Here is a 13,762-nt window from a genome sequence, read left to right on the forward strand (position 1 = left end):
CAGTTTGGAAGAATGTTCATTCCATATCCCAAGCACACTATCTGTATCTCTTACCAAATTACCTTGCAAGTCTCAACAGGAGGATGTGCCTGAACCAAAGCCAACAGCTTGATATTTCGCTCTTTGTAGAATTTTCGGACTTCGTTTTGGCTGCTGTATATTACGATTTTTACGCACTACCGCCTTTCCATTTTTTTTTTTTTGCGGAAAGACGTGTCTCATCTCCCCTATTCTGCCGATACCTCTCTCATGCACTACGACTTGCTAATGATTGTGGGGTAGCCCTGTGGACATGTAATCATTAATAAATTGCTTAAGGATTCGAGAATATACGACATTTAAAATCCCCATTTAGATTAAATATATTAATAATTTATTTATAACTTGCACTTTTTTAAAGCCTAACGAATCAATGAACGTTTTATACATATTTGCAAATATATAAAATGAAGTGTTTATAATACCAATTGTTAAATGTTGTTCTCTAAATTCATATCTGAGGAATGTAGGGAAATGTGGATACGAAAACCTACATACATTTGTATGTATTCAATTTTGTCGCTCAGCTAAATTTTTCAATTGTTTTAAAACTGTTTCCAGCAGTTTTTTCTTATCATTTTTCCTCAGACCCGAAAACATTGTTTTACGATCGGCTTCGCGTATCTTCTCCAATATAATAATAATCGATTGTGGATGTACCAAATTGTAACGATCCTCTTTGGTACCATAATCATGTAAATATGTGGCCCATTCTTCCATTGTCAGCAAATCCAATAGTTGGCGACATTTTAAAAAGTATTTTGTTAAATCGCCTTCCTTTAGTCCCGGTACAGGATCTTTGGCGGCAAAGAATTCACATTGCATTAAATCCAAATTGATTTGATGCAGAGCACCGTTGGAGATTTGTTTGACCTCATCATCAAAGAGTATGGACCAAATTTTCTCTGCCATATGTTCACAGGTGCGATGGCATGCTGTCTGAGCTATGCTCGGCAGTTTAGAGGCAAAACTTTCAATGGTATTGGAGAGATAGGATATCATATCGGTTATAAAGGCAGAGGCTTTTCCCGGAGGTTCCACCAACATCCAATCATATTCGGACAACTCAAAGAATTCATCTATTTTCGAACAGATACGTATACCAACTTGCCGTTCTGCATCTTGACGGGCCACATGAAACATGGCCGAGTGGGATTGTGTAACACTGCTGGAGGTATTTGTCATGTGACAAACAAATTCATCCAAAAAGGGGCTGGCCTTCTCCAAGTACTGCGTATCAATTATAATTTGTATAAGTTGAGGTAAGGCCACACTGGGATTACGAAACACCACCGATAGGCAACCACTAAAGCTACGGGTCAATAAAAGATTGGCTGCTTTTCTCACCATGGCAGCAACTTCATTGGGTGAAAGTGCTAGATCTTCGACGAATTTCATACATGCATACATGAACTCTTTGGCTTGATGATACACCTCTGGTACCATGCGGGAAAAGGGGAACTTTTTGGGAAAGGGAGCATTTTCCAGTTGTTCGGAGTGGAAGGGAAAACGTTCAATGATGGCCTCATATTCTTCTGTGTTTTCCACAACCATGGGAAGGAATTGTTCCTTGTCGAGTATGTCACGGAACACATGGACCCAACGTTGTAATAGGACCTGGAAAATATAGGTAATTTTGAGACAAATTTAAGTATATACGTAATATTTTGACTTATGCCAGGATTAAGGTCTGATCACGGGTCATGTCATGTGTAATGGTGGTAGAATTTTAGGCCCTGATTACAACGATATACAATTTGTTTTTTTTTTTTTAACTTCCCGAGATTAGTGCATTCAACGTTCCGTAAGTATTCACAAAAACTTTAATTTTTTAAAAGGTAAAAGTCTTTAAATCCGGGCCTTTCCAACTGGGAAGTTTGAATTCCCAACGCAAAATGTATATCGTTTTATCAAGGTCCCAAGGGCTATCACCGGTAGATATGACAAAAAGATTTGCGATCATACCTTAAACATGACTTGTTCCAATATTTTAAAATATATTCACCTCATTATAGTGATCTCTCATATTTTGCAGCAACTCCCACAGCACATTCACCGTATAACCATAGCACTTAAATGTGTTTATCGAAAGGATAATGAGGTTCTTAATTCTAAGTAAAATATTTGGATCGGTACATGACGACGAGCTCATACTTATTTCATTGACAAATTTCGTCAACGAAGTTGACCACAAATCCTCCAAGTAGCTCGTGGTGACAACTTCACCAGCTGTATTCTTTACATGATCTTCCACCACAAAGAACCCTACAATGGCACAAATGTACAATTTATAGGCATCCAAATTATCATGCATTCCTGGTGGTGGCTGCAACACTAGCTTTGCTTGATAACTTCGCTGTTGCCGATAATCCTTTTCGAAATATTCACGCTGACCCAACACTGTGTAGATGTGTAGGCAACGATAAATGGGTGAAAAATCTATTAAATCCTGGGTACTTAAATTATCATCATCCGCAGCCGCCGCCCCACTGTCAGCAGCACGTTTCTTCATCGAGTTTTTGTGATCTTCGATTATGGTATTGATATCACGTTTCTGCAACTTTTTCGTGTGTTCAATTGCCTCCTTGCCTATTTTGGGAGAAAATCGTCGGATATTATCCAGAAATTCTCGAAAATCTACTTCCGATGAATCACGTATATTCTCCTTAATCACCGGGATGGCAGAACGCATTTGAATGACAAATTTATAACTTTGCAATTTGGGTAAATGTTGCATTTCTAGAGTTTCCAGGGTACGCAGTGATTGATAATATTGTTTATTGGAAGCTTGTTCGCAAAATTTGATATAACATTCCAAGGCGGGTAGACATTCCTGGAGAGCATCTATAGCCGAGGCCAGATTCGACTCGATTTGTCTTGCCTTAACCAATTCATTGCCTTGTTGTATGAGTGTGGCACTGATCTGTTGTAATGATTTATCCAACGTTTGAACCTCCGTGGCCAGCTGTTGGGCTTGTGTTCTCACCTGCAACAACTCTTGTATAGAATCGATGAAACCCTGATATGAAAGATTACAAATTCTTTCGATTTCTTTGTCATGACTGCGGATGCGCTGGTCCAATTGTTCTGATATGGATTCCTTGTTGTCACCTAATATCCATGTCATCCAAACAAAAATAGAAAAAAGAGGGCGTAGGAGAGATGATAAATCATGGTTAATTTGTTCTGTTACATTAATACATACTTTCCAAGATTGAGCGAAATGTTGGTCCCCAATAATCATCCACCGCCTCTATGTCCTGCACCGTAACTTTTGACATATTTTCCTATTATTTATTTTTTCAAGAAAATATAAACAAACCAATGATTTGTAGTTCCGGAAAGACGAACAATTCAAATGAACTATTCACAAGACAGAGCGAAATGAACTACGTTCAACTCTTTCGTTCATCTAGTTCGTTCTGTAAAACGTCAAGATTTGATGATATTTCCTTTACCATGATGAAATAATAAGGTGGCGTAAAATGACCAGATGATTGGTTTCAATCTGTCAAATTTTTTTGTTATTGTGAATAAATTGAATGAAAACGTAAACAAACGTTTTGACATATTGAAGAATTTTTGGCAAAAACAGAGTTGTATTTGTGCTACTTACGTGACCTGTTAAATAGATCTTGTTCCTTTACTATATTGAATTAAATCACAATAATGGAATGGAGATGATTATCCATTTTTATGAAACACCTTGTTGCTCCGATACCATGGCGGAATAAAAGGCGCCGAAGTTAAAAACGGTCTAACTTTGGAATTCGTATTCAGCTTGATAATTGGCATTTCAATTTGACAGTTCACGATTTGTTTGTCCAAAACATATGATCACCGGCGCCAAAAATGTCACGCTTCGATGTGTGGTATCAAAAAATCGGGGTGGTGAAGCAATAATTTTGACATTTAGAAAGCAAGCAAAGCACGCGAAAGGCTGAGTGTGTCTTTTACTGAGTACAGGATGAAATTAGGTCTGTTCGATAACCTAATAGGTACTTTACACGATAATTTTTTTAACATATGGGTTGCCACTTTTGAAATACAAAATGTATATGCAAAGTGACAACCCATATGTAAAAAACATATCGTGTAAAGTACCCATAAAAGTTTGTACAAACTGTTACAAAATGCTGTTCGATAACAAACTTTAGCTTTGTTCCTTTACTTTTTTAATGGTAAGAGTGGTAAAAGAGAAAAGTGTAAAAATTGTTCAAAATTGCTCTCTCATGAACATTTTTACCAGAAAAGTAAAGGAACGGAAAAATGGTAGATCCGGCAGCAATGTCAGAAAAAAACATAATAAAATCAATTTTCGTCTTTTATTTCACAGTTTTTAATTTAGTGTTGTCAGTGTTCGACTTTTTCTTCGGTCAATCGTCAAACAAAAGTCGAAAAATCAGTTCTGCCATTTTCTACCTGCAGAAATTTTGCTGGTAGCCTGTGGTAGAAGAGAAAGCCATTTTCGCTCTCTCTCTCCCCTCTCACTCTCTTAAAAATTGCTTCCAGTTTTGCCACTTTTCGGGGTTAAGGAACGCTTTGCAGGTTAAAAATGGTAACAAATGGTTAAAATGGTTACCTCAGGTAAGTAAAGGAACACAGCTTTTTTCAGTAAACGAAAAATTAGTAGTTGCAAAACCTTGCATGCACTTTTTACTAGCAAAGTAATAAGTTGTCGTAAAACAGCGTAGTGGTTGATTTCATTCTGTCAAATTTTTATTGTAAATAAATTGTATGAATATAGCTCTGTTCCAGAACTAAAAAGTTTTTACAATTTTTACCACTTTTACACATTTTGCGTTCCCGTACACAAAATTTATATGAAAATCGTTTACGGCTTTTACAACTTTTACCACTTTATATAGTACGGGAACAGGCCAAATGTAAACAAACATTTTGACATATTGAAGAATTTTATTTATTTTTATTTTATTATTTATTCATTTCAAAGCCAAGCCAAATGGCCATATGTGGCTAGTATACTACAATAAATACAATGTACATTTCTTAAATGCTAACAATAATTTAAAAAAATTTAAAATTAAAAATAAATTGATTTGAATGACATCTACTCTGGTTTTAAAATTTATAATTAGAAATATAAATTTAATTAATTCATTTACAGCTACTCTCAAAAATTTTTTGTTGTTGTGCTACGTACGTGTCCCGGTAAATAGATCTTGATCAAAGCCTATATAAGGTCGCGCTATAACCCCATCTGATTGTTATAGCTCTGTTCCTTTACGTGCCTGAGGTTACCATTTCTTACCATTTTTAACCTGCAAAGTGTTCCTTTACTTTAAAAAACATACAATTTATATGAGACCAGTTCACCACTTTTACCATTTTTTGCCACTGTTACCATTTTTAAAAGTAAAGGAACAGACCATATGATTGTTGTCAAAAACATTATTGCGATTTAAAATACAAAGAAATTAGAAACACAATGGCACAATTACCCAGGTAATTTTAAAATTTTAAATATGTTATGTCAACATTTTCTTTATGTTATGAAATTAAAACAAATATATTTTTTTTATAAAGGGATTTGACTTTTCATATTTCTATGAAAATGTGAAATGAAAACTTTTCTAATGCTAAGTTTACATTTACGAAATCCACTCGATTTCAACTGTCACTTCCATAGCTCAAACGTCAAATGAAATCTCATCTGGTTTTCATTTGACGTTTAACCTATGGATTTGACAGTTGAAATCGAGTGGATTTCGTAAATGTAAACCAAGCATACAACAAAAAACTGTCAAATGAAAAAATTATAAGGGAAATATTTTTCATTTCAAATTTTCATAGAACTAGAATCCAGTCCACTTGGTAGAATCCACTACCTTGGTAATTTTGTCATGGCTACAATTCTCTTCCTGTACCATTTTAAAAGTCAACTTTATAATAAAATCACTTTGATGGAAACATAGCATTACTCTTATTTTTTTCCCTAACTTGGCAACTCCATTTCATTCATAAAAAACATTGTGAATGCCATTCATTCACAATAGTTATTAGCATCATCAGCCGGCATATATCTATCTGGGAGGAAATCATCGAGAAAATTCAGAATTTCTTCAGTTTCTGATCGAATTAAGCACTGATTCTTCAACATGGAATCTGAATTGGATGTTATTGATTCGCTGAATGCTCTGTCTTATCAAGGAAAATGTCTGCAAAACGATGAACTGACCCGAGCACTGGAAGGTGGTACACGCAGTCCTGAATTTCGTGAAGTTGTAGCATGGCTGGCACATGAGCTACACATCTTGCGAAAAACCGATGAGTCTGTAAGTAAAGACTGTGATGATCCCAGTGAGTTTGCCATGGAGCTATCGGCTATGCTGAAAGAATTGGGTTGTCCATACAGTTTCTTTGTTACCGGCCCACTGTCAGATAGATTTGAGAGCCGAGAGCATCGATTGCAGCTATTGGACTATATGATAACAGAACTAATGGGAACTAAGATGTTAATGAAGCTGAAACCAGCTGAACAGGCTTATGTTATACCCAAGACTGAAACACACACCGCCAAGGCTTTGGAACAATTGACCAAAGACTTGGGTTTGGGTAAGCCACCAGAGAATATCACAGCTAAGGCATTTTTTGATAAATTAAACTTTAAGCTGGAAGAAGTGATGCGTACCATGAAACCTGGTGTCATTAGCGAGCCGTTGTTTAGAAACACAAAGAACTTGAGCGATAAGCAGTGGGAACAGTTGGAAGAAATGCATCGTGATCTGGATGAGGAATACAATTTGCGAAGGCAAATGTTGTTGACCCGTTTAGATGTTACAATACAAAGTTTTATGTGGTCGGATAAAATGAAGTCGCGTGAAAAGGAAATCGATGAGAAGTTCCAGAAGAAATTGATGGAACTGGAGCATTACAAATACGGTGGTATTGAGACTGATATTGCAGCCCTGTTGGCTGCTCGTGCGGATTTGGCCATTATTGAAAAGACCAGTTCGGCAAATGTACGCAAGAATACCGGTTCTAAAATTCATAAACATGTTATTGGTAAAGTACCAGATCGTGGTGGTAGAGCTCATGAACATGCTCCTCCACCCCCAGAAATGCCTTCATGGCAGCAGCAACGTACTTCTGGCCCGCAAGGTGGTGGAAACTTCCGAGGAGGTAGAGGCGGAGGAGGTGGTGGCGGTCGTGGAGGTCAAGGTGGTGGTCGTGGAGGTCAAGGTGGTGGCGGCGGCCATTGGCAACAGTATACATCACAACCACAAAGACAACAAAATCAGCAGCAATATCAATCACAACAGCCACAACAAGGCCAACAACAAAATTGGATTCAAGGCAGTGGACGTGTCCAGGGATCGGGCTGGTCTCAGGGTGGTAATGATTATCGTACCGATAGAGGTAGTGGCGATCGAGGAGGTGATAATTATAATAGAGGTGGTGATAACTACAATCGGGGCGGTGGTGGTGGCGGAGGCCATCGAGGACATTCAAATTATAATCGTGGAGGTAGACGTTAAATAAATTTTACATTATGTAAAGAGATTTATTGAATAATTCAATATAGAATTTGATGATGATTATGATGATATTTATGATTATAACAAAAATATATGCCATTAACTAACTGAATGCAAAAATTCCTTGATTTTCATGATTTGGGGAGCATTGCTTAGAAGAGATGATTTCTAATTTTTCAATTTTTTAAAGTTCCAATCAAGAAGCGTGAGTATTGTTGTTTTTAGCTTCAGCAGACCAAGAAGAGTAGATTTTCACAGAGGACTATTCCAAGCACCATCAGACCAAGAAGCATGGATTTCAAAAAGGAAAATTTACCGGGCACAAGCATGGTAAGTGGATTTTTTAAAATCGGGGTTTGTTTTGAAAGTAAATTTTCCGTGAATTTTCTTAATTTCTTTTTTAAGTTGAAATGACAGCGAGACGAAACTCACGGGGAGTTTGAACTCAAGAAAACATCCAAATTGCAAGCACCAACAGATTTAGGAGAGAATGTTTTCCAAACCTGCTTAATAGGCTTATTGATCAAGGGGTTAGCTCTTGTAACGTTGGACCTCTCTTTCTAGATCGTGCGAATCCTTCCTGACATGATTGGATGGGGGTGGGAATCCTATCAACCATACTGTGATTAGAATGGCTCCCACGTTAACACCTTGGCAGGTACTGCAAGCAGATCATGGCATTGTGTTGCCGTAATGGAAGAATCTTCGTCTCATGAAGATGGACCACTTATGACTTCACGGTTTTTGGGATCACTATGCGTGAATTTTTTAAGAATATTATATATCTATCTATCTATATCTGTGAGAAAAACATTAGCATTTTCTTTATTGATGTCGTTGGTAAATTATGGAATTGAAGTTTTTTCCGGGACCTGGGACTATAATCTGGATAAAATTGAAAGTATTATTAGGAAAATTGTTAGATATGTCTATCAAATAAGTGTACATAATCACGTACTTACGTTCGAGTTATTGGAAGTATTTCTTGGTTGCAGCTTTAAGGTCTATATTAAAGCAAGGAATATCTCACATTTTTATAAAATTGTTAAATATCAACAGCCTGAATTATTGGTAGATCAGTTTTTGTTTATACACTCAACACGAAACGTGCAAATTGAAGTTCCTTTGGTGAGAAATTCTGCACTTGAGCATTCGTTTTTGGTTCGGGTTTATAGAGTTTGGAATTATTTACCGAGTCCCTTGAAAATGTTCTCATATTCTAACATCACATTTAAGAGGAAGCTAATAGCAGAGCTGAGCAGAATTGTGAGAGAGGAAAATTTTAGAGAGAATTAATATTTAATCTTTCTTGATGTTTCACTACTTATTTCAGAATTTTTTTGTACATTAATGTTGTCTAAAATCGTATACAATGCAAATTACTAAAAAATATAAATAAAAAATTGCATAAACTTTAAATTGTTTATGGTTCACAAAAAACTAATAGTACGTTTTCACAATTTGTCTGTGTGCTAGCACACAGGCTTGCTCACCCCTGCTGATAGTATTTTTCGTTTCTCAACAAAAATCTTAAAATCTTAATATTTTTTTTTTATTTTCAAAAAGACATCTATCTGTTCTATGGGACCATAAAAGAAAATATAACTTAGATTTTTATCTTTATACATTTATTAACATGCAATATTCATATGGCTGGGGAGCCGTTTATCGTTTTTATACCCTCAGCCTTTAGGCTAAAGAGGGTATTTACACTTTGATACGGCCAAAAATGTGCCTCATCGAAATAATGGTTTTAGACCCCAAGTATGTTTGTACGATATCCGTTTCAGACAATTTTGAGTAGATCTAGCAATGTCCGTCCGTCTGTCTGTCTGTCCGTCTGTCTGTCTGTCTGGCTGGCTGGTGCGCACGATAACTCTCGAACGGATCAATCGATTCGGTTCAAATTTTGGGTATCGAAATATTTTGTCCAGATTCGATTTAAGTTCGAAGATGGGCCATATAGGTCCACTCCTTCAGGTACCTCCCCCACAAATGTTCAAAAATTGTCGCAAAACTTGTGCGCACGATAACTCTTGTAGGGAATAACCGATTTGGTCCATACTTTGCACATCGTGTAATTTCTACCAAACTTAGATGAGGTTTCAATATGGACTCAATCGGTCCACTCCTTCGGGTACCTCCCACACAAAATTTCGGAAAAGTTCAGTTTAGGACCTGGTCTCGAATCGCTTTGATTTTTGTTTGCGCAAGTTGTATTCGCTGTCCTCTATACGACGCTGTAAGTTTTATTAGTGGCATGTCCATACTTCCTGAGAAAATAGCCTGGAAGTTACAAAAAACCCTATGACACCGTGTGCACTGGTTGGAGCGCAAGATAACTCTCAAACGGATCTGCCGATTCGGTCCAAAATTTGGCTTCCGTAATATTTTGTCCAAACTTAGTTCAAGTTCAAATATGGATTATATCGGTCCACTCCTTCCGGTACCTCCCCCACAAAAGTTCGAAAATGTTCGGAAAATTTGTGCGTACGATAACTCTTGGAGGGAGTAACCGATTTGGTCCATACTTTGCATATTATGAAATTTCTACCAGACGTAGATGAGGTTCCAATATGGACTCAATCGGTAAACTCTTTCGAGTACCTCCCACACAAAATTTCGGAAAGTTCAGTTTAGGACCTGCTCTCGAATCGCCTTGGTTTTTGTTGTAACATCTTGTATTCACTGTCCCCTATACGAAGGTTCAAGTTTCCTTAGGGGCCAGTCCATACTTCCTGAAAAAATAGCCTGAAAGTTGAAAAACAAACCCTATGACACCATGTTTATGGTTGGAAGCGCAAGATAATTCTCGAACGGATATGCCGATTCCGGCCAAAATTTGGCCTTCGTAATATTCTTTCCAAACTTAGTTTAAGTTCGTAGATAAGCCATATCGGTCCACTCCTTCAGGTACCTACCCAAAAAAAGTTCACAAATATTCGGAAAAAATGTGCGCACGATAACTCTTGATGGGAGTGACCGATTTGGTCCATACTTTGCACATTCTCATAATATCTACCAGATATAGATCAGGTTCGAATAATGCCTATATTTGTCCACTCCATCCCGTACCTCCCACACAAAATTTTGGATAAGTTCACTTTAAGACTTGCTATTGAATCACTTTGATTTTTGTTGAAGCATCTTACATTCGCTGCCTCAATTACGATGGTAAAACAGCCCGAAGGGTGTAAAAACCCCCTCTGGCACCCCCATGGTCTATGCCAGTCCATTCCTTTAAGTACCTTTTCCGCAAAATTTTTGAACTTTAATCCTAATCAACATTTTTGTCGGTTCATACGATCAAAATTTTGAAACCCCATAAATACATAAGTTTTTTGTGAAAAAAGTGTTTCAATTTGCACAGGCTGAGGGTATATCTCTGTCGGCAAAGCCGACTGATACTTTTTTACTTGTTTCTATGCAATTATCTTTAAATATTTTTATTAACTTTTGAATTATAATTGTTACTACCATAGTATTAGCTTTTTTATTGTAATCTCCAATACATGTATAATTGGCTAGGAAGCTTTCTATGTATTGATTTTTAAATAAATAAAATAAATATTTTTTCCTTCGACATCATAACACTAGTGGATTTTTTGAGAATATTTTTTCCTTCAACATCATACCACTAGGCGTGGATTTTTTATGAATATTTTTTCTTTCAACATCAGAGCACTAGGAGTGGATTTTTTTAAAAATATTTTTTCCTTCAATATCAGACCACTAGGCGTGGATTTTTTAAGAATATTTTTTGCTTCAACATCAGACCACTAGGCGTGGATTTTTTCAAGTGTCAGATGTTAAGGGAAACCTTAACATCAGAGCACGTGGCGTGCATTTTTTAAGAATATTTTTCCTTCAACATCAGACCACAAGGCGTGGATTTTTAATGGATTGTGAGATTCTTAACTCCCGCCGTTTCCAGCTGTTTCAACATTACCAAGGAGATACCCTAAGGTCCTTACGATTTGGATGATTTAGCGTTCCTAACGGCATTTGCAACGTTCAGGGTTCGATAGTGACTTAACCGTTGTCCACAATTCACTTATTTCGGCTCCAATATTGCAACTCTTCAGATTGTTTAAGGACTTGTTCCGCTTATACTCAACAACCATCAAGTGTCAGCTCCCTGACTCTGGGGTCACTGTGGTTGGCACGACGAAGCTCACCACGCTCATTGGCGAATCCCATCGCCTCTGCTGGGAAGTTTGGTCTCACCCGGGTATTCGACCAGCAGGTATATTGCGAGTGGCTGTCCCGGAACGTCTTTTCTCCTACCCGTACATCAGAAGGGTTGGACAGAACTCTGAAGCGGTGATTGGTGAACTTTGCCAATTGATGAAAGTGCGGCATTATCAGGGTTGATGAAGTCGGGCGGTACCCAGGAGAAACGACGGAATGTCGAGTGACGTCATTTGTCATATCGTCAGACCATGTGACACGATGGTTATTTCTGGCGAACTATGGCATTCATTGACCATGCAGCTCTATATCTCTGTGGCCATTACCTAGGACCGAATGATGAGGATTAAAGTCCCCTGAGACCAGACGGTTATGACCTTTTAAAAGCGCATTTCATGTACGGGTCATTAGAGACAGACTCAAGCGTGATATGTCTGTATTGAACTGCAATAGGAAAGCTAATTCCCCTACCGCCACTTCTAGTGCGTTCCTTCCTCAGTACATTGTAACGCTGAAAACTGCAGTTGTTGTTGAGTTTGGTTTCCGGCACCGGCGCGACCATGGTATTCTTCCTCATGAAATGCACTATACCCTTGATCTTACCTCGGAGTTCATTGCAATGAAATTGCAGCAACATAGTCCCAGTCGTAATCCCTCACATGGACAAGTCCAGAACAACACCTTAGATGGATCCACGCTAGACATCTATTGTATCTCAACGAAGCTTGGATTTGGGCGAAGATGTGGATGTGACAAACCGAGCACATCCAAATTGGTCCTGGCCTTTCCTCTATCCCGGCACGGACCAAAAGAATCCCAAATTATATAAACACAAATGGACCCCTGATGTAATGAGGTTGGGGGCTAATCCGGTGTCGAAGGGGGTTTTGTATCTATAATAATAACACCCTCATTGTCATCTAGGTCCTTTTATAGATAAAAGAAACCTAATAGCCCTCTATTAAGGAGTTACCTTACTTATAAATTCCAAAAAATAAATAAATAGAAAAAGTGTATTAGCTTATTTTGAAGTATATATGGGGAATTCCAAGTGAAATCGGACAGTTCGGAGAAAAGTAATTTTTGATTTCAATTGTTTTTGGTTCAATTTATGATCCTAGCCAACAGAACATTTTAGTATATTTTCAAATTTTTTTTTGACTAACGGTTCCAGAGATATCGCGCCTTGAAAAAGTCAAATTCTGTAAAAACTACATGCAAAGAAACACTCATAACTTCTTTAAAATAAAAATGCGCAGTGGTCTTCAATGCAATTTTCGGGATTTAATATTTAAAATCAATTTTTAAACATGATTGCACCCTTTGATTTTTTTAAAAAAATTTTATGTTAAACTGCGTTCAATTACAAAAATTTTAAGCCCTATGTGGTAATGGGATTCGGACGATTACTATTTTTTTCTGAATTTTTTAAAATTTGTCAATATAATTTTCCTTTATACCTTTGTCCAAAATTTGTATTTCCTGTATTTTTGAAGCTAAGAGTGCATATTTATCATTATATATTATATATTTATCATAAAAAATAGAAAAAAATCAACAGTGGACTTTAATGGAATTTTCGCTGATGCATTTTCAAAATCGAAAAATGACGCAGTTTTTAAGATGTTTGAGATAAATTCATAAATATAAAATCAAAACAAATATTTATAAATGAAACTTTTAATTTTTTTAATAAAATAATAAATTTTGGACAAAGGTATAAAGGAAAAATTGTATTGACAAATTTTAAAAAATTCAGAAAAAATAGTAATCGTCCGAATCCCATTACCACATAGGACTCAAAATTTTTGTAATTGAACGCAGTTTAACATAATTTTTTTTTGAAAAAATCGAAGGGTGCAATCATGTTTAAAAATTGATTTTAAATATTAAATCCCGAAAATTGCATTGAAGCCGACTGTGCATTTTTCTTTTAAATATTTCTTTCGATAGCTGATAAAAAAAAACTAACAAATCAAAAAAAGATGGTCCCATTTGGACCAATATTAAAGAAGTTATGAGTATTTCTTTGC

General features: G+C 36.7%; 2 protein-coding genes across 2 annotated transcripts; one reads left to right on the forward strand and one right to left on the reverse strand.

Annotated features, from left to right (window-relative positions):
- Positions 1-350: 350 nt before the first annotated feature.
- Sec15 (exocyst complex component Sec15) lies at positions 351-3,432 on the reverse strand. The gene is made up of 3 exons (XM_073983361.1): positions 3,245-3,432; positions 2,045-3,150; positions 351-1,656 (listed from the first exon to the last, which is right to left on the reverse strand). The coding sequence occupies exons 1-3, from the start codon at positions 3,318-3,320 to the stop codon at positions 550-552; spliced, it is 2,289 nt and encodes a 762-aa protein (XP_073839462.1). The 5' UTR covers positions 3,321-3,432; the 3' UTR covers positions 351-549.
- Positions 3,433-6,044: 2,612 nt separating this feature from the next.
- LOC141390647 (protein FAM98A) lies at positions 6,045-7,658 on the forward strand. Its single transcript, XM_073963590.1, has one exon. It carries the CDS (start codon positions 6,159-6,161, stop codon positions 7,536-7,538), a length of 1,380 nt encoding a protein of 459 aa, XP_073819691.1. The 5' UTR covers positions 6,045-6,158; the 3' UTR covers positions 7,539-7,658.
- Positions 7,659-13,762: the final 6,104 nt, after the last annotated feature.

The sequence above is a fragment of the Musca autumnalis genome, unplaced genomic scaffold (assembly GCF_047663935.1).
Source record: "Musca autumnalis isolate F117 unplaced genomic scaffold, ASM4766393v1 scaffold_1, whole genome shotgun sequence".
Lineage (NCBI taxonomy): Eukaryota > Metazoa > Arthropoda > Insecta > Diptera > Muscidae > Musca > Musca autumnalis.